At 50.8% G+C, this 18,334-nt stretch overlaps 4 protein-coding genes across 4 annotated transcripts; 2 read left to right on the top strand and 2 right to left on the bottom strand.

Moving 5' to 3' along the window:
- Positions 1-1,510: 1,510 nt before the first annotated feature.
- Positions 1,511-3,665, bottom strand: Apt1 (Acyl-protein thioesterase 1). Its single transcript, XM_003745740.2, has 6 exons — positions 3,529-3,665; positions 3,026-3,123; positions 2,738-2,856; positions 2,525-2,650; positions 2,219-2,433; positions 1,511-1,874 (listed from the first exon to the last, which is right to left on the bottom strand). Exons 1-6 carry the CDS (start codon positions 3,595-3,597, stop codon positions 1,824-1,826), a joined length of 678 nt encoding a protein of 225 aa, XP_003745788.1. The 5' UTR covers positions 3,598-3,665; the 3' UTR covers positions 1,511-1,823.
- A 264-nt stretch (positions 3,666-3,929) lies between these two features.
- On the top strand, positions 3,930-5,195 carry LOC100900136 (uncharacterized). Its single transcript, XM_003745821.2, has 2 exons — positions 3,930-4,031; positions 4,191-5,195. The coding sequence occupies exons 1-2, from the start codon at positions 3,989-3,991 to the stop codon at positions 5,099-5,101; spliced, it is 954 nt and encodes a 317-aa protein (XP_003745869.1). The 5' UTR covers positions 3,930-3,988; the 3' UTR covers positions 5,102-5,195.
- Positions 5,196-7,508: 2,313 nt separating this feature from the next.
- LOC100899654 (heparan sulfate glucosamine 3-O-sulfotransferase 5) lies at positions 7,509-16,124 on the bottom strand. Its single transcript, XM_003745738.2, has 5 exons — positions 15,935-16,124; positions 15,620-15,780; positions 13,765-13,953; positions 10,255-10,453; positions 7,509-7,839 (listed from the first exon to the last, which is right to left on the bottom strand). The coding sequence occupies exons 1-5, from the start codon at positions 16,122-16,124 to the stop codon at positions 7,610-7,612; spliced, it is 969 nt and encodes a 322-aa protein (XP_003745786.2). The 3' UTR covers positions 7,509-7,609.
- Positions 8,104-9,079, top strand: RpL36A (ribosomal protein L36A). Its single transcript, XM_003745739.2, has 3 exons — positions 8,104-8,133; positions 8,564-8,740; positions 8,891-9,079. Exons 1-3 carry the CDS (start codon positions 8,131-8,133, stop codon positions 9,026-9,028), a joined length of 318 nt encoding a protein of 105 aa, XP_003745787.1. The 5' UTR covers positions 8,104-8,130; the 3' UTR covers positions 9,029-9,079.
- Positions 16,125-18,334: the final 2,210 nt, after the last annotated feature.

The following is an 18,334-nucleotide window of genomic DNA, read 5'->3' as shown; positions in this document are numbered from 1 at the left end:
CGGATTCAACTCGAAGTGACTCCGCGTTGCGTGGCGCTGGTCTCTTTCTACTTTTGTTGACCGTTTATAAAATACACATGAATTCCACATTTTTAAGGGGACGTCCGTGATTCTGACCGTCGTCTCTGTTTAGCAGAAGTTTGCGAACTGTTTCACGATGCAGCAAGGTGGCGGGCAGTTGACGAGGTAGAATTACTCGCGGGGAAATGCAGCTCAAGTTTAGTCTGGGCAGAGGGATCATCTGTCCTAACGCTTGCACGATTCAATACTGAAGAGGTGAACATTTCAAGGAGAGCCTCTACCTCTCAATACATAAATGCTGATTTATTGTCAGATTTGCTTACGCGAATTGACGTCAAAAGAGGGATGATGGACATATATGAACATCTAGTAGATCACTCACCAATCAACCGCTGAGCAGGACAGCTTCCGAACCGACTCATGCTTCGGCAGTGGGAGCGAAGACAGTCACTTCAGTTGTGTTGATCTGATGGGGATCAAGCCGCGGATTTCGTGGGCATTAAAGTTTCTAGTGAACTCATGAGTAAGCTCACTCGGACGATATGGTGAATGAAAGGTTGCGTGCGAGAGCGACGATGAGCGACGATGTGATCGTAGTAGGGGACGACATGTAGATGACGATGTATCGTATGGTCAAGCCAAAGCTACAACAGTCAACGCTCGTGGTAGCGTCTTTTCCATAAATCATTGTATATGTATCATCCGGAGCATGGATACTCCGCTTGCAGCTTCCCATAACGACGACTGCGTTGTCAGTAAAGCTATCGTCACTGCCAAATCTTAGAACCCTGCGATTACGGAGAATTTATGCGACATATATAGAGTCTATATTTACTCTGTATCATATATGTATGTATTCGAGACACGAAGCGAAATATTTGAATAAACCCTTCGACATCGTTCGTTTGATCAGACTGACCTGAATGTCTTCATTGAACGCCGCATTCTCGGCTCCGATGGGAGATTCTGCCGGGCATTATAACGAAGAATTTCGCTGAATCGCTTCCCATAGAGACCTTCCTCGTCGAGGGGATTCCAAGATCTTATCGCTCGAGCCGATCCGCTCTCGCAGATCACGATGAAGCACGACTTCCAGCAATGATCGGGCTCAGGAATAGAAATGGCCGCCGTAGATGAGCCAGGCCAGTTCCCTGGTGTGGGACGGGCTGAGTTTCCACGAGAAACTCAATTCACGATCGCGTCCACCGAACGGTTTCCACGATTAGACGTACCAGCGCAGCTGCAGTAGCTTGTATCTATTCTTCGCGGGAACCCAGCATAGCCTCGAACAGCCCAACGCGAAATGCTGAGCATGATCATCGGGAAGGACCGAACTCAATATTCGAGATGACCTCATACGGTGCGAACGGGAGACAGTCCACAGTTCATACGTCATGGATTAAGGACAGGGGAGGCTGAACTAGGGATTCCATTCATGAAAAAACGATGCTCTGGAAACGGTAAACTTCCCGAAAGTCCGTGGCATTTATTCTCTACGGCTCCAGTCCGATTCTCAAACAAATGTGCTCGTCAATCGTGAACATGATTCCATCCTCGAGTCGAGGAAAACGAAAAGCGACGATGGGCTTATGGGGCACTCAGTGAGCTCCCATCTCTCTCGAACGATCTCTTTGACTGAATGGAAGCCTCTGTAGGAGCCTTCTAAGTAAGTCACATTTCTTCAGCTGACAGATTCCATTCTGGAAACCACTCAATCCATATGATACATCAGTCCTGAAAGCAGCCTGGCGTCATCGGAGGATGCCTCGCTCGGTGTCCTTCTGGTGGGGTCCTCGTCAAGCTTATTGCTTAGGTAGGTGATTCTGAATGAAACTCTCTACTTCGTCCATCTCCTGGAAAGGGACGAGCAGACTTCAGTTCTCGATCACGTACGAGTCGGAGGAATTCCTGGTCGACTACAGCTGCGACCGATGTCATGCCGATGAAAATGTTATTTCGACGTTCTGGAGTCGCGGTTCTCTGAACCTGGTCATGGAGGCCCTCATTCAGGATTGACAGACTAGAAAATGGATGTTCCACGATGCCCTGGGATGCTGATCGGCCGAAGCCACGCACCAGCAGGCTTCACTTTCGTCAGCCTCGCTTCATGACTAGGCTGCGCCATATGCAAGGACAGAGGACGAGCGAACGAGGCGACAGCGCTGCAGGCTGTCCTCTTATTAGTGGGTCAACGAACCTCTTTGCAGCTGGAGTGCCCCATTCCGGCATAAACGCTGAACTTGACGTTCGGATTGAACTTCTGAAGTGCGGTCGCCGTCATCTGGCCCCACCGTCGCGGTACGATGTCATCGGCGTCTCCGTGACCCATGAAAATTGGAACTTGACCATTTGCGCTGATGTTCGCGGGGATCTGGTCGGCTAACGGCAGCCACGTCGACAATCCGATAATTCCTGCGAGGGCGAGAGCACGCTATAGATATACGAAAGTTGACAAAATCAAACAATCGAGATAATAAAACGAGACCCCATCGAATAAACGCACCTGCCAGCTTGCTTTTATGCGTCAGCGAGCAGAAGAGGGCCAAAGCCCCGCCCATGCTAAAACCGCCTACAATTATTCTCTCGGAAGGGATCCCTGCCGATTCCTCATCTCTGATGATTTTCTGGACTGAAGAGAGTTCGAAGAAGGAAGTTAGTTCCGCTTGGAAGCATAGACGACAAATCGATCCAGCGAATGGTCGGAAGTAGAACTCACTGGTCTCACTGGCCGCTTTGATTCCGGCTTCATCTTGAGGGCCTTCGGCATCTAGCGAGTAGAGGTTGAACCAAGCTGGCATGCGCATCCCCATGTTCAACGCGACGGGGATCGAAGGTCTAGAAAAAAAAGCCTTGGATTCAGATAATGCTTTTTTTCGTTGATCGGCCCATTAACGAACAGATCAGATGAATCAATCGGTAGGCCAGGGAATGCCAGAACACGTTCGGGACGATAGCCGATGGAGGTGAAAATCTCAAGGGGTACCCAAAGCTTCGGAATACTCACGCGGTTGGGCATATGTATTTGATATGGGGTTTCCGAATTCGCTGAAGCTCTCCGGACCACCCATGACCAGTATCCCCGAGACCGTGGAGGAAAATCACCTGAGGCGAGATGGATTGAATCAGCCGGAGTCAGTGACTTTCATATTCTCGAGATAGCTTCGGTGAGTCGACAACGACTTCGAGACGTCGCGGAAGGAGGATGAGAAAGTTCTGAGAAATACTGAGTACTTCGAATGATTTGCGATTTTTGAGTCAGAATGCAACAGGAAGTTCCACTCCTCTTTCAAGCGAAACTCGTTTCGAGGAACAGTCCCTCGCACCGTTCAGGCCGACCGGAGGCTCCATCTTGAAAGGAGGGACTGTAGAGTAGCCAAGATCGGAATCTGGAGAGTATTCCGAGCTGTTGTCCCAACCGGCTGTCAGAATTCCCCGACAGCCCTCCGAGTCTGCTTACGAGCGCTACGCCCGTTGGTGCGCTCTCAGGCGAGCTGAGATGAAACTAACCGTTGCAGTGTGCTGCTCTGTTGCAGGGACGATGACTGGGGCTGCCATTTTCGAGCTCCTCGTTCCCATAAAAGTCCGTCGCAAAAGTCTGTATGCAATCCCACCCGAACGACGGGGACTAGCGGAGTGGAACAGGGATCCCATCGTGACACCGACACAGAAGCCTCCTTCCGACCTTACCGGGAGTCTTGGGAGGTCGGCTGGCGGAAGGTCAAAGCAAAACCTTATCGATTAGCTCTCTAGAACCCCTCCGTCTTCTTCCGTTCCTCCAGAGGTTCCGGACGAACTTAACGAGTCGAGCGGAGTCGAGGGAAACGTGAATCGGACGACACAAGTTTCTGAGCTAAGCTTCTCCTCCGAGCAGAAGGATCAGTTTCTACAGAGTACACAGAGAACCGCACTTTCCCCTCCTTCCCTTTTCCTTGCCTGTGTTCGAACTCGAGCACGTTTCTGACTCACGATGGAAACTGCTAAAACGTATGGATCATCTGGTTTCGATGAAGGTTCGTTGTTTCCCGTTATTCAAGCAACGTTATTCGTGCAGCCGGTTCTGTGCCGCCTAACTCGCGGTTCGAACATCGTGGCCCAGAACGGAGTCAAGAAAACCTCGCGGAGTTGACTAAGAGTCTACAGGGTACTGATTCGGTTTCTCTCTGATTCAGATAAGATAAAAATTCCGGCTTGCGTTCACGCCGTCAGGCCGCTCGACGACGGCATGGGGAGGACACCGACCCAGCTCGAGCAAGTGATCTCAGCATATGATCGCCTAATAGATACCGCTGTGGCTCAGCTTCGCTCACTGGAAAACATCGACACCTCAGCCCCAGCATCGGAAACTCCAAGGGAGACGACGACAAGCGCAGCGATGCAGGGGCGGCGGAGCCCACTGAAATCGTCTCTAAAATCAGGAACGGCTTCGCTTGGCGAGAAGTTTGACTTTAAGTGGCCGAGCGACTTGAAGTATCCGCTGAGCATCGCCATAAAAGTCAGTTCGGAGCACATACCCGTTACACCGTGGCTTTTCCGCCGAATTTTCGGTCCTGCCGTTCACGTTCGCCTCCATAAACACTCATCATACGGAGAATCTCTCCCGGCTCTGATAAATGACAACAGGCGACTCCACCAAGCGGCAGAGCTCAAATTGATCTTCACTGTGATCGTCTATGGAAGCGGAAAGCTCGAGTTTATAGCTGATCCTCTCCGACAAGGAATTATCCGAGATGAGCATAATCTGCAACGGTATCTGATCCGACTGCTGAAAATATTCTCACCCATGGATCCGGTGGAAGACGCGTCGTCGGAAAATTACGTCGACATCGTGGGACGCGGTCTCCTTCAGAAACAAGCGCCTACCGCTGTTAAAAAGGTCCTGAGCTCCCTGGACGGGGAAATCAGGAGCAGAAATCTCCTCGTTCGATCAGACAAGCCAACTATTGCAGATTTCAGTCTCTTGGCGGCTAGCTACGGACATGATGTACAGAGCTTCCCGGCCATCAAGACTTTCAGAAACAATCTCGAATCCTACTTCGGTTTTAGAATCGACGAAAAACTATGGTTCAAAGCTGAATGTTGATAGCAACGATCGATGGCACCAATATCTTACTCCGAGCCGAGCCCCCGTGCATCGGAGGGTAGGGTAGATTTCTTGTAATAAAAAGGTACACACCACGAAATGAAGATTCCCACTTATTCCTACGGCAATGAAGACCGTTGGAACTTTTATTATTCATTGAGTTCGTTCATCATCGTCAATGTTCTGCCTCTTTCGATGATAATGGAAGTTGTTTCCCCCTCATGCTCATTATTGCCGCAAACCTCAGACACAATCAATTATCGAAGATAATATCAAGAATACTCGAAACGTCACAATTCGTGATTTCACCTCGGTACTGGATATGAAAGTAGATTCCTTCCATTGCAAATACATGAGAAATGCGTGTGATCCCCCCAAAATTACGAACGCAATCCTGAGGGTCGAATTCAAGCACTTGTTTAAACAATGAGAACGCACCGAAAACTCCGAGTGTCACCGTTCTGCCCAAGTGCGATTTTTAAAATTCGGTAGTGAGTAGGATGATCGTCACTCGTTTCGAGAATTGAATTAGCAATTGTTCATATCACCGTCGTATAAAAAAGAATAATGCGTCCACATAACATGATGCGAGAGAATCCTATCATGTTCAGACGCTTTGTCGATTGTCATCGGCTCGTACTCCATGCACACAAGGGATTGTAGAAAAAAAATCCAACAGAATGATTGGTATCTTCTTGATTGATTCGCTTATGTGATTGGTTAGGTATTCTCACAGTCAATCAGCTCGACATTCATATAGGTAAATGATGAGGTCTCCTCAACAATCACGGGCTAGCAACAGTTGATTCTCGATGATCCCGTGCCGTTGAGAGTTGACGTCAAATAAGAAAATCTCACTGTTCGTCATATCGGAACCCTGTGATATACGCCTTGAGTTTTCTTGAAGCTTGGAAACAGCTACTCACTAGACTTCTCCCCGAGCTTTCCCATGACCCTATTACTTAAGCTAGCGTTCACTATCAACACGTTGCGGTCGGAGCGAGCTGGTTCGACCTTTCTCAACATAATTTCATTTACATACATCACGCTCGTTAGGGTGCCATTGATTTTAGGGGATGCGGAGAATCCAGAGCTTCTCATGCAAGAACTGACCCAAACTTCTTCTTTCTATAACCACGTTCCTTGTCTCTGTTTCCTATCGAGAAGAGATACGATAGAGAAGAAAACCGTCGGGAAAACCATTAGGCCTTCGATCAGATATGCAGAAGAAGAGCGACTGATGGAACAGCGGATAATTTCAAAGGCGATCGAAATCAATGGAAGCGAGTATCCCGACTAATTGAACTATGTATTTTCTTTATCGCATACGGATAATTAAATTCATTGATTGATGGTCATCTACGCGAGGCGAGGAGGTTAGGATAGAAAGATAATAATAATCATAACGAGCACCTTCGGAACCCACCACTTGGAGACCAAAACACTGCCTATCGGTGATTCTGAAGGCTGTCGGTCGGACTCCTTCGAAAATGGAAGGTGAGATTTGGCTTAGGCGGATTGCCCGGATAGCTTTCCTACGACGTTCGGGCTCACGATCAAACGTGTTGAGTTGGGTCTACTTGAGGACATCTTTGCTGAGGAAAAACATTCCGAGAACGTATCCGACTGGGAGGCATTTCTCGGGATTTCCACGGTGGAGACTCCAGAGAGAGCCCTTCGTGGGAAGGAACACCCGAGTACCTAGGGGTCTCAAGAGCCATTCTATGGAATTGATTCCGCTGAGACGGTGAATGAGCTCGCTGAGACGGTGTCAAGAACCATGCCGGATGTATACAATAGCGGATTCGTAGTTCTAAAGCGATTCTCCGGTCATATATTATCGCCTCGGAGCTGAGAGTAGATAAATGCAAAAATCTCACTAGTCGATTGAAACTCTTCAAATATCTCACTATTCGAATGGATTGTTGCCCTTCGTTCGGGACCTCTGTATCCAAATCGATGAGGTATGTACATAGAGAACCAATGCACTTAGGTTTGGGGACCGATTGTACACACACTGTATCCGGATGATCGGTGAGTCGGGCGACAGTGTAGTGGGTTTCACAAATCACATGGAACTTCCGGAACCAGATTTCCGCGACTGATCGCCTGGATACTCTGTGAGCTCGTTCAGATGTTTCTCGAGTGGTATGGTCTCATTCCTTCTAAAATCGGTAAGTCATACCTAATCTCACATTTTGTCTTGATGTTCTCAGCAGTCAAGTTTCAGCAGCCGGCGGCCTTGAAGATTTATCAGGGGGCGGAGCAATTGGAGGAATTCTGATGCGGAAAACTCCCTCGTGTGTACATACAGCGCATCATGGTCGTTCTTGTCGGGATTGCTTGATAGCCGGGTCATGCAAGGTTTACCTCCTGTAGAGCGTCAAGACCACCGCTCCGAAGCTGAATGCCCTTAGAAGATTTTCACATAGGAACAATATCTCACTTTTCGATCTCACTATTCGTTTTGTGTTTACGTATCGGCGAACCTAAATCCCTGTACGGCAGCTAAACCTCTGGCCAGCCGAAGTCGTGTCCTGCCAGGGAGTAAAATTCTCGATTGAAAGGCGCGTAGAACTGCCGTAGACGGGATATGACTTTCGGGCCCACTTTCGGGTGTTTCCTGCCTTTGCTCTCATTCAGACAATGATCTTGTATATCGTCGGGGGGCCGCACGCAATAGAATCCCTTGGTCTTGTTGAAATAGAATGCGTCTTCGGATATTCTTGCCGGTAAGCCTGTGGAGGAAAAGAACACAAGCGACTCAGTCGGGTAAGGACGGACCTAATTACGTCACCCCAGTGGAGTGCCGAGATCAGAACGATCCTATCAATACAGTTTTTCTCATCAATACACCATCTCGGTCCCATGTCGAGATCACATTCTGGACACAGTCCTCCTGTAGATTGTTGGCGCGTCGAGAGAGCTTTGAACTGAACACGAAAACAAAGCGCAGCGACCGCAGCGCCCTCTAAGCAACAACATGGCGCCATCTTGTCCACACGATCCTTTTCCATAGCACGAGCAAGATGGTAAGTTCGTGCGAAAATAATCCGCGGGAATCCACAGTTTTCCTCGCTAATACGCCGTGCCATAAATTCATCGGGGAAGCTCGATGCTCCGTGGTGCTCTGAGTGGCTCTCTCGAGCGAATAATCTCCGGCGCTTAGGCGGGCCGCCAGGAGAAAATTCGTCCGACTGTGCGGCTCCTCTACTCAATGCAGATCTTATTCCGCGATCCGAGGAATGATCGGATTAGCCGTGATACCGAACCTACGAATTCATGACGGTGGTCACGAGTACGGGAAACCTAGATCACGGTGCACGCACGATACGCCGATCAGAAGGAAGGCCGTCAACTGCATACTTTTCAGAGCACACTCCTCCGCCCCGCCGGAACGTGGCCGTCACAAGAATTTCGTGCTAGATTCACTCCGCTTGACAGGAAACTTGACCATTCCAGGTGAACGTGCCGAAGACCCGCCGTACGTTCTGTAAGGGAAAGTGCAAGAAGCACACAATCCACAAGGTGACGCAGTATAAGAAAGGAAAGGATTCCATCTTCGCTCAGGGCAAACGTCGTTACGATCGTAAGCAGCGTGGATTCGGAGGACAGACCAAGCCTATCTTCAGAAAGAAGGTGAGTGCTGGCGACTGATGTTCACTCAGTTTCATCATGGACCGACACCGATGATCGAGCTGCTGGCTCCCTAGTGGCAGACCAGAGTTCTGATGTGAAGGACGTGCGCCGCTCCTCCACTCACTAGAACTCCGAATCCTTGCCTTCTAGGCTAAGACCACCAAGAAGATCGTTCTGCGTATGGAATGTGCTGATTGCAAGACCCGTAAACAGCTCCCCATCAAGCGATGCAAGCACTTCGAAATCGGTGGTGACAAGAAGAGGAAGGGACAGATGATTCAGTTCTAATTCCCTTCAAGTCTGTCGTTCTGTTAATAAACGGTCGATGTCCTGAAGGAATTCTTCGTTCGTTCTTCCTGTGTCCAGGCTGTATGTAGTACAGCCTGTATGTAGATATGACCAAGCCCATGAGAGACGAAAAACCCAGGACAGGGCGGCTCGACTCTGTTCGCGGGTCGTTTCGGGTCCCCCTCTAGGATCCATGTCCGCGTCGTGAGCGTGCTCCTTATGTCGTGTAGGGATACGATGATACGACGGGGTCCCTGGTCCAGAAGCCCAGATCTGCTCGATCGTTTTCCAATGGGCCTATATGGCACAATTCCCCTAGATCTCCTCGCGCGGTCCCGATGCATTAGTTCCCTGTTCTACCGATGTCGGAGATTATGCATCATCAAGCTCCTTCCTGGTAGCGTACCGCTGATCCTCTAGGAATGATCGAGGAGGTATCATGAGCGCCTCAGGTCGCCCAGTTGTCCTCATCGGTGGGACTCGCAGCTCTCCTCTCGGCTGATAAGCGAAAAAATGCAATGGGAGAGTTGACAGTTGCGTGAAAGCGATGCTGCGGAGAAAAACTGCGCAAATCGTGCGATTGGATAGGGAGGGAACGGCTTTCCCGGACCCGATCCATGATAATTCCTCCAACGAATCGCCTCGCCGATTCCGCGCATTAGCGGACCCTACGGGGAACGTGTCTACGTTTTTTTCTTGTTTACGTACAATCAGGGATATATCGATCGAGTGCACAATACGCCGGTGCAGAATATCTCTAATGAGGAACCGGAGCGATGTGCTCATCCCTCGCACTTGGCAACAATCGTGTCTCCGGCTAGATTCTCCTTGGACGATGCGAGCCAGAGCGCGACTGCCAGCTTCCTCGCGACCGTTTCTGCTCGTAACGATCCCGTCGCTTCCGTAATAGTCTAGTTTCACATCGATGTACTAATAACTCCGCTTATTATGCAGGCTCAAAGGAGCTTCCAATTAACCTTGACTCGCGCACGCTGCCTGGAACGATCACTTGATAGGTCCTTCAAGGATCCACTTCGCTTCCTCATTCGAGGAGCAATTCCATCGTCGCACTGGATCACTATGATAAGGCATGCAGCCGAGTCCGTAGATCCGCGTCCGAGATCACGAGCGCAGCTCTCGCCCCCGACTACCGGATAAGCACTACGCGAGAAGAGCGCGGGAATATGAAGGCTCTCTCCAATACGGGATCTTAGTTTCTGGCTTACCGAGAAAATTTTCGACCTTCTGAACTTCCTGAAAAGGTTCTCGTATGAGGCGATCTCCATCGATGACATGAATTTGACGCCTGGGGAAGTACGCCAACCATCTTCGGAAATACACGGCGTATATCGATGTTCCAACCGGTCGATACTCCGTGTTGACACGACCCTCTGGCGTGAGGACGACTTGTTCGAATAGTGGCACCTGGAAAAGGATCGTCGGTATGAGTTCTCCAGCTGAAGGTTGCGTGTCTCTGAGCAGGCGAACAAAAGCCGGACCCGATGCTGTCCCTGTCAGAGATATTGTCCCCGACGCGCTAATCATGAGGGGGGGAATTCGTGTAATTCGGGTCTAGCAAGGCGTTGTTTGAGTAGGGCACTTATTCGTCTACGAGGGAGAATTCTGTCAAGTCCAACCAATTGATGGGGAATCGGTAAATGTAGTTCTAGAGTATTCTTTTCGGAGCATGCTCCGCTCGAGGAAACGGTTGCCGGGTCTGCTTCAGATTCATACTGGGTCGAACAAACGGAGAAGAGCTCGGTAGGTGTCGCCATTACCTCCTTACCCGCGGAGATATGCCAGCGATGTTGTCGGAATGTAGACTCGTCTGCCACTCCACAAATTCAATATGCGTTCCTGCTCCGACTTCATAGAACGACGCCACACGACTGACTGATTGTGGTTCCGCATCCAATAGCAGCTCTTCGCCATTTCCAGCATCGATCAGCCGAATTATCATACAGAGAGGATCGCTTATGAGCAACATATGCCGCCTGAATCGGCTGACCCTTGCCATGGTCGGGAATTTTTTCAAGAAGTCCGAATTCCGCGGAGCTGCCACCGGTTTTTTGCTGAATTTTATTTTCATGAATGCTCTCGACGGGGGTATTCCGAGAAGTCATTCAGCTTGAAATCCTCCCGAACGAGAACCTGACGAAGCTCTGGAGGCTGGACAGACAGTACTACGCAGGAGGAACAAGAAAACCTGGTGGACGGAGGACGATTTCCGGGGAAATGACATGTTCGGATCTCTCACGCTTAGGGATTCCCATCGGAGACCCACATCGGAGGGACCCATCGAGGATCTGTGAATTATTGTCGGTACCTGGCGCGCACCTGGTCTCGGTAAGCGCCTCGAAAACCGGAGCCCTGACTGAACGAGCTCTCCGTCTGCTGCATTGTCGATTTCCTCGCACATGAGTCCACGAAACGGTCGCTGTCGTCCACATCAAGGTCGACTGGACAGAGCTGGACTGCACGCAAACATCGCGTCTCCGAGCCGCGGTTTGCGATACGTTATTACACACTACTGTCGGAAGGGCACATCAACGATCCACTCAGACGGAGAGCGAGCCGATGGCGCAAAATAACCCTCCTTCAACGAGGCAATCCGAAGACCAGCCTCCGGAAGCTGACAGAATCCAGAGCGGACCGCGTCCATCAAGCAGTAACTTGCGAAATCGCAGTCTCCGTATCACGGTTGCTATCGATCGCGAGGAGCGCCCTTCTACCAGATTACGTCGAGGTCAGGAAATACCCTCCGACTTTGGGAAGATTTCTTCGACGTCCGTGATTTCTAGCCGATATCTCGGTTACTGCTCTCTGCCAATCGTCTGGAAACGGAGAGACGGCCGGGCAGCCACGAAGCACGGTCCTGTAGAACGAGATTGGATGTCGACTCTTCTCGTCCTCTTGAAACGTTGATTTCTTTGACTGGGAGCGGTGTATCAAGCGAACGCCATCAAAGAAGCCTCTCGAGCTCTGGAGTGTCCTTTGGTTCCTCTCGGATATTTTCCCTCATATGCGTCTCCCTCCAATTAGGGTGGGAGTGGTTCCCTCTATGTACGTATGAGGTAGCATTTTCGAATCGTCCGTTGAGCAAGGCGCTGGCCTCTGGCCTACAGAAGAAGTAGGTCGCGTTCTGGCATCGAGTTCGAAACAGGAGCCGACAAGGTCGACTCGAAGTCGATTCCCCACGCTTCTTGCTCTTACGCAGCCCATTATCCGACTTGCCGATTCCGAGGCCTCACCGACCACGACCAGAGAGCGAAGCGACGAAGTCCAGCCGAGCCGACGGAAAGGTTACAGCCCACTGTCCCGAAAACTCATTGGCCCGAAATCTCAATGGCCCGAAAAACCAGTGTCCCGAACGGTATCTGTCCCGAAAGCGCATTGCCCCGAAAAAATGAAAGCTCAGCGTAGCTTCTATGCGGAGATGTGCATCTAGCACATTTTTTTCGCTCTTATATTCTGTCATATTATTACGTACAACCTCAGGGGTATCACAAAGAGCCACGGCTCAAGACAACCACCGTCTCGAATCGGTGAGGCTTGATACAGTTGAGTGGTTACAGCCCACTTGAGTGTCATTGAGAGTACATACAACGTGTGCGAACAACGTCTAACATATTCCATGAGAGTCATTTCATGGTTTTCATATTGTCGTACCGTTCCAGTCTTTGATTTAGGAGTATGTATTTTTTCCGCAGCGGCTTCGGAGGGTGACCGACGTCCAATAGAAGTCTGTCCGACTTGTGCTTGCTCTAGTCCTGTTTGAGATGGCCTATCAAGACAAAGATGATCGCGTGGCTTTCCTTGACCATTCGATTCAAGGCACTATGCCATGCTTCGATATTATTTTTCGTGCGCGGTCCAAAGTTTCTAAGGGGAGGAAATTGAAGGATAAGGCAACTCAATCATTCGTACAGTACCCGCATAGAAGCTTCGCTGAGCTCTAAATTTTTCGGGGCAATGCGCTTTCGGGACAGATCCCGTTCGGGACACTGGGTTTTCGGGCCATTGAGATTTCGGGCCAGTGGGTGCACCCCGACGGAAAGCAGCTGTTTCTCGAGGACAGAGGAAAAAATATCTCTCTTCCGTGCTACGTCGCAATTAGCGGACAGCGTGGCGACTTATTGCCTCGCCTCATGGTCCTTGCCCATCATCTCCCGAGCACTTTGCAATTTTCGGCGTGTACGCTTCTTTTGGCTTCTTTTCCTCTCCACAAGACCATAAGCTGGCGTCCGGAAACTTTCCTCCACATTTTCCACTCCAATAATTCCGAGTTGGATTCGAGAGAGGGAGGATCAACATCGAAATCGAACATTTGATAGAATAAGTTCCTACGGGACGCCGCAGGTCCCGATTCTTTTGCGTCGATGGCCGCTTCTCCGGAAATAGCGTTATCAGGCATCCGAGAGAGCTGAATAATGGCTGGATAGCAAGGATAGTACCGGATGTTCGATCCTTGGAAACTGGGCTATTCATCGGGATCGATCATCGATTCGATGCTCGGAGACTCGATCGATCTGATGCAGTTCATTCAACCTTTTTTTTCCGCACATTCAGCTCAGCCCTAGAGCCTTAAAGGCACTATTAGCAGGAACATTAAAATTGCAGTTTTGCGAATCGTTGAGGTAATTGCGTCGCGATCATAAGGAAATTAGAATAACTACCGTCCGGGAGCGAAATTGAGGGAGCAGGAATTGAAGCTCGTCGTTCCGCGTTTGACTCACCTTGTTTTTATCTTTGCCGGCACTTTCTCTCCGCATTCTTCGATTTTCGGCCAATTGGGCGTAATCCGAGATAAGACGCACGACAGGATCCCTCACAATTAGCAGCAGTCGCAGTGACGAATTCATGGCCCACATTCGCTCGGGAACTCGATCCGTAACGAAATAAGCTGGCGACTTCTCAATCGTGATCTGGAAACATAGTTCAGTAATTACGGATAGGCTAAGCCAACTCCGATAAACTCCAGGTGGAACTCGAATGATGATAGCTTCTGAAGAAGCCGGTCTTCGACTTCGACCAAGCGAAAACGTTGCGGAGCTCATGAAGGTTCTCTCGCGAAGCCTTGACGGTGGTAGCACATCGGGGAAACTGGAGTGGAGAACCTTCGGAGCGACTTCTGAACGACGAATAATCTGCATGAGATTGCCGTAAGGTTTTCCATCTGTCCCGCCAATCCCACAATAGGCTGCGCTCACGAGGGACATTGTAGAGAATCTGGTGAATTTATACGACATCCGTCTCTCATATATCCCGCATGCGCTGATTCCGGACATATCATTCTTTCCACGGATCGATGGAGGCGCATAAGTCTTCGCTTCCGCAGTCTGTATACTAGTTCAAGCCTACAGAGCGCCGACGATGTTCGATTCATATTCTTTGCCGCTAACAAAGAAACCGTGAAACTGAACAAGTCCTTGCGTGCGGGGGAGAAGCTAGGCGCTCCCACGGCGATATTCAGACAGCGTTGTGAGCCGAACTGGGGCTCTTTCGATCTCGCGTTATCCTGCCTCGGGCCCACGTCCTACCGCAGCGACATGCTTAACAATGAGCGTGTGTCTTCTGGGATCGCCATTCATCGGCGAACCTATCCTTCGTCTTCCCTGTGCCCCTCTCAGTCTGTCTCAAGTCCGATCGGCCACATCTGATATGGAATCCGTACAGACTGTTCCTCCTCCTGATTCGCGTGGACTCACGACCGCACTTGATGCATAAGAGGTCGACGTTATAAATGGATGCATGGAAGATTCGCTCCGAATCCTGGGGTACACGTCTCAAGAGGTTCCTCCGTCTTCCTCGTTTCGGTACGCGGGTCTGCACGGAATAAGGATTGAGCCCACACGTGGGGAACGGAGATTGGACCGAGTTTTGAGCGAGATTCCCCGAGGCGGGTTCCTCGACCCTCTCGATGGAGTCCTCATTCAAAGCTTCAGCGGAAGGGGAGAGAGCTTCGCAAGGACCGAGAAATTAAACCTGATCTGGGTTCCCGCTCTCGAAACCACCGTTACCGGAAACCTCGACTTTTCCATGAGGGATTCCGAGTAAACGAGATGCCACGCACTCGATATATCGAGCCGAGGAGTCATTGTTTGGCGGGAGTCCGATAGTCGGCAACCTATAGTTCACTCTTTTCCATCGGAGTCAAGTAGTTTATCGAACTCCAATCGGAACAAACGAATTTACTCGGAATCCCGGAGCATCGTATTGGCGGGAGGGCTTGTATCGATGGGTGATGACATGTTCCGTTCTGATCGATGGCGCGGTGCCTTCTCGAGCGTGCCGCCCGGATTTTGATTGTCCTTGAGAGGACACGGCTCGAAACTCGACTCGGCTAGCCCCGGCTCGTATGGTCGTCCGCGCATTCATCGACTCTGGTATGCAGTGAATGTTGTCGTGTTCGAATCACTCGTACGAGAGGCGGAGGGGAACAAGCGCCCATGGCATCACTCAATAACTTAGCTCTCGCACCCGCAGTAGGAGGCGAAATCTCACCCAGAGAAAACATTCTAGAGCGGCTGCTCTCGCTCAGGGCAAACACCCGGATGGAAACTGATCGGATGACTGAAGCCCGAAGCTCACCTGTTCTGAAGTTGAGGGCGGCATTCGCGTTCTGTACCAATCTAGTCCCATTCTGTATTTCGTGTCGTCGTCGAAGAAATGAACTTCGTCTGTAGCCTTCTCGATCCCTGGATGAAGATTCAGAAATTCGAGCAACGCACGCGTGCCGCCTTTCCGTGCTCCTGCAACCAAACCAGCGATCCAATCATAGTAATTCAGCATACGAATGTTGCGAAACGATATTGATCATGCTTCTCATCAATGTTTATCGATTTGAACGGAGTGCAGATGAATGCGCTCGCCCCTAATAACTACGTAACGAGAGCTTTGCCTTACCGATTATGATGCACTGCGGGAGCCTCTTGACGGCACCTGCCCGTGCAGGCGGAGTGGAAGAATCGCCCGAGTACGTGAGGTTCTCGGTGACCATTATCAACATCTGGTCGGGTTGATTCGAAGGCATCTGGGACGATTGCTTGAGTGCGGCGACAGGAGTTGCTTGCATCACGTGATTAAGTGGCCCCATGGAGTAATCGGAAGGGGGGGACGGAGGTGCCGGAGGCGAAGGAAGCGGCTGCACGAGCAACACGTGCAGAAGCAGGAAACAAGTGGCCGATAACACCAGCAGAAAAAGTCGACGCGTCTGCTGGGTCGCCATGGCTGCTGGGAAGTCAACCCATCTGCAAAAAATACCGTAGGAATAATCACTGACCGTCAATATTCGCCGATTGCCCGTATCCAGACCGTTTCCGAGGAAAACCGCTAATGTCTCTTTCCCCAGAGCATTTATTGAACTTTATCGAGTTCCGGCTGTACGTTCACCCACGCTTCTTCTCGGAAGTTTTCCGTTCGTTCCATCCGAGTTTTCTGCCCCACGGCTCGGAGGTGAATCGGCGATTCGCCGAGTCGCGGTCGTGGACGAGCTTTCCGGAGTCTTCTCCATCCCAAATGTTTTCTATTTCCGTTGCTGCCCGACATGGGCGTAGCCAATAGTTTTCCGGAAGGAGGAAGCCCGAATTCTATGACGGCGAATGATCGAGATGATGACGCGCCCACTCCACTCCTAAACTCGAGAGTTACGACCGAAAAATCTTAGAGGAGTGGGAGAGTGCGGTCCTTCGCCTCGTTCCGTTCAGGAACGCCGACGCACCGACTACATAGCGGAACTCGATTGATCGACGCAGACGGCTAGGGAGGCGAGGAGATTCATTCGTCTGATTCACGCAATTCCCACGAGATATTCTTACCGTGCCGGGAAGCCTACCCCGCATACGGTCGGAAGTCTTCCGGATGGATGCTATTCATATCGATAAATGCAGATTTCCCTGAATGACATCCGTGGGCTCGATCTCGGATATCCGAGAGGTTTTCGATGATCCCGCATGTCGAATATGTTTTTCTTTCCAATTCCGAACGACTCTCTCATCCGGGTCGATTGCGTGCTCGACAAGGTCCCGACGCGAGTTCGCATGTTTGAAAGGATGCATCTCGAAAATTCGCGTAGGCGTTCGAATCAGCGCTCGCATTGCACGAGTTCGTGGTGGCCTTTGTGGTTCAGAACTCTGTTTCCCCAACGTGCTATTTCCTTTCGTTGCTCGCGAGCTGGTGTAGTACATACAACTACGTACAAGCACGTTAGCTTGATTAACTAATTGACGCTGGGGGAGGGCAGACGGCGGCGATAGCGTGGCTAGCGTTGGCACAGACGCCGACGAGCGCATTGGTAACGAGCTCTGGGAACACGGGCTCCGATGTAGAGTAGCGGAGGGACGCGTCCTATTCGCAGGTCGCCTTCAGAAGTTTAGCTAAAAATTCCCAATTCAAGTTGTGCCGTTTATTCCTCTCACGTTCCACACCTCCACGAGCCCGGACCCCACGGTCAGAGGACCTCTCCGCTGTCCGTCCTCGTGTGCCAGATCGTCGTCCGCATACTTTAATTGGAAATGCTCCCAAGTCCTCTGGAAATCCGCTCCCTCGAGAGGCGAAAATTGGAAGACATGTTCCCAGTTGTCCTTTGAACCGCATCGGATTCCACTCCGCTTTCATCTTCCGTCGGAGATTCCGATGATCATGAGTTTCAGTCTCCCAACTTCAGGCCCCAGAGCCCACTGCGGAATCTCGCGGCATCGCGAATAAGCGACATGACCTAGCGAAAACGTTCCGAGAGGCGTGTCCTACCGCGGAGGTTTGCGGCCAACAGCCCGCTACGCCGCGGAATATTCTATGCAAATTGATGCGGAAAAGTATTGCCCGTTTAATGGAATGTGCAGCCGGCTCCAGCTGCCGTTCCCATTAATCGGTCGACGACCGTTAGCGCTGCGCATCTGAGCCGACAAAAGATGCGCCGGACAGCTGCAGGGCCGACCGACCGACTGCCGCGCCAATCTGCCAACGACGAGGCGCGGGAAAAAAGGTTTGGCAACGCATTACGACACTCTCGCTCACGACCGCGGCTCACAGACGGAGCATCAGGGCAGGAGTTGGGGAGCTCCATCATGAGCGAGCAGGCAGATGGACCAACCAACCAGTGGGCGGACTGCTGCAAGACAAGGCAATGCTACTAATGGACGACGAAGTGCGCCGTGCTCTCAGAAATGCTAATCGTACAGCAACGACTCAGACGGATGTCTTTCTTTCGCTCGCTCGCCCGCCGAAATCATTCGCTTTCCGTCGTGAGGCGTTAGAAGACCCGTCGGTGGCGAGCTCGTCGTGTCGGTGTCCAGTAGAAGTCAGAAA

The sequence above is a fragment of the Galendromus occidentalis genome, unplaced genomic scaffold, assembly GCF_000255335.2.
Source record: "Galendromus occidentalis unplaced genomic scaffold, Mocc_1.1 scf7180000077485, whole genome shotgun sequence".
Classification (NCBI taxonomy): domain Eukaryota; kingdom Metazoa; phylum Arthropoda; class Arachnida; order Mesostigmata; family Phytoseiidae; genus Galendromus; species Galendromus occidentalis.
Note: the sequence above shows the minus strand (reverse complement) of the source record. Positions and strands in the feature narration are given on the sequence as shown.

Excerpts from the sequence above, each read along its gene's own strand:
- Apt1 (XM_003745740.2), bottom strand. The coding sequence starts at position 3,597 with ATGGGAACGAGGAGCTCGAAAATGGCAGCCCCAGTCATCGTCCCTGCA. Across the intron at positions 3,124-3,528 it reads CAGAGCAGCACACTGCAACG|GTGATTTTCCTCCACGGTCT; the intron begins GTTAGTTTCATC and ends ATCTCGCCTCAG. Across the intron at positions 2,434-2,524 it reads GCATAAAAGCAAGCTGGCAG|GAATTATCGGATTGTCGACG; the intron begins GTGCGTTTATTC and ends TCGCCCTCGCAG.
- LOC100900136 (XM_003745821.2), top strand. The coding sequence starts at position 3,989 with ATGGAAACTGCTAAAACGTATGGATCATCTGGTTTCGATGAAG. Across the intron at positions 4,032-4,190 it reads ATCATCTGGTTTCGATGAAG|ATAAGATAAAAATTCCGGCT; the intron begins GTTCGTTGTTTC and ends TCTCTGATTCAG.
- RpL36A (XM_003745739.2), top strand. Across the intron at positions 8,741-8,890 it reads AGCCTATCTTCAGAAAGAAG|GCTAAGACCACCAAGAAGAT; the intron begins GTGAGTGCTGGC and ends CTTGCCTTCTAG.
- LOC100899654 (XM_003745738.2), bottom strand. The coding sequence starts at position 16,124 with ATGGGGCCACTTAATCACGTGATGCAAGCAACTCCTGTCGCCGCACTC. Across the intron at positions 13,954-15,619 it reads CGCCCTCAACTTCAGAACAG|ATCACGATTGAGAAGTCGCC; the intron begins GTGAGCTTCGGG and ends CTATGTTTCCAG. Across the intron at positions 10,454-13,764 it reads CCGGCAAAGATAAAAACAAG|GTGCCACTATTCGAACAAGT; the intron begins GTGAGTCAAACG and ends ATCCTTTTCCAG.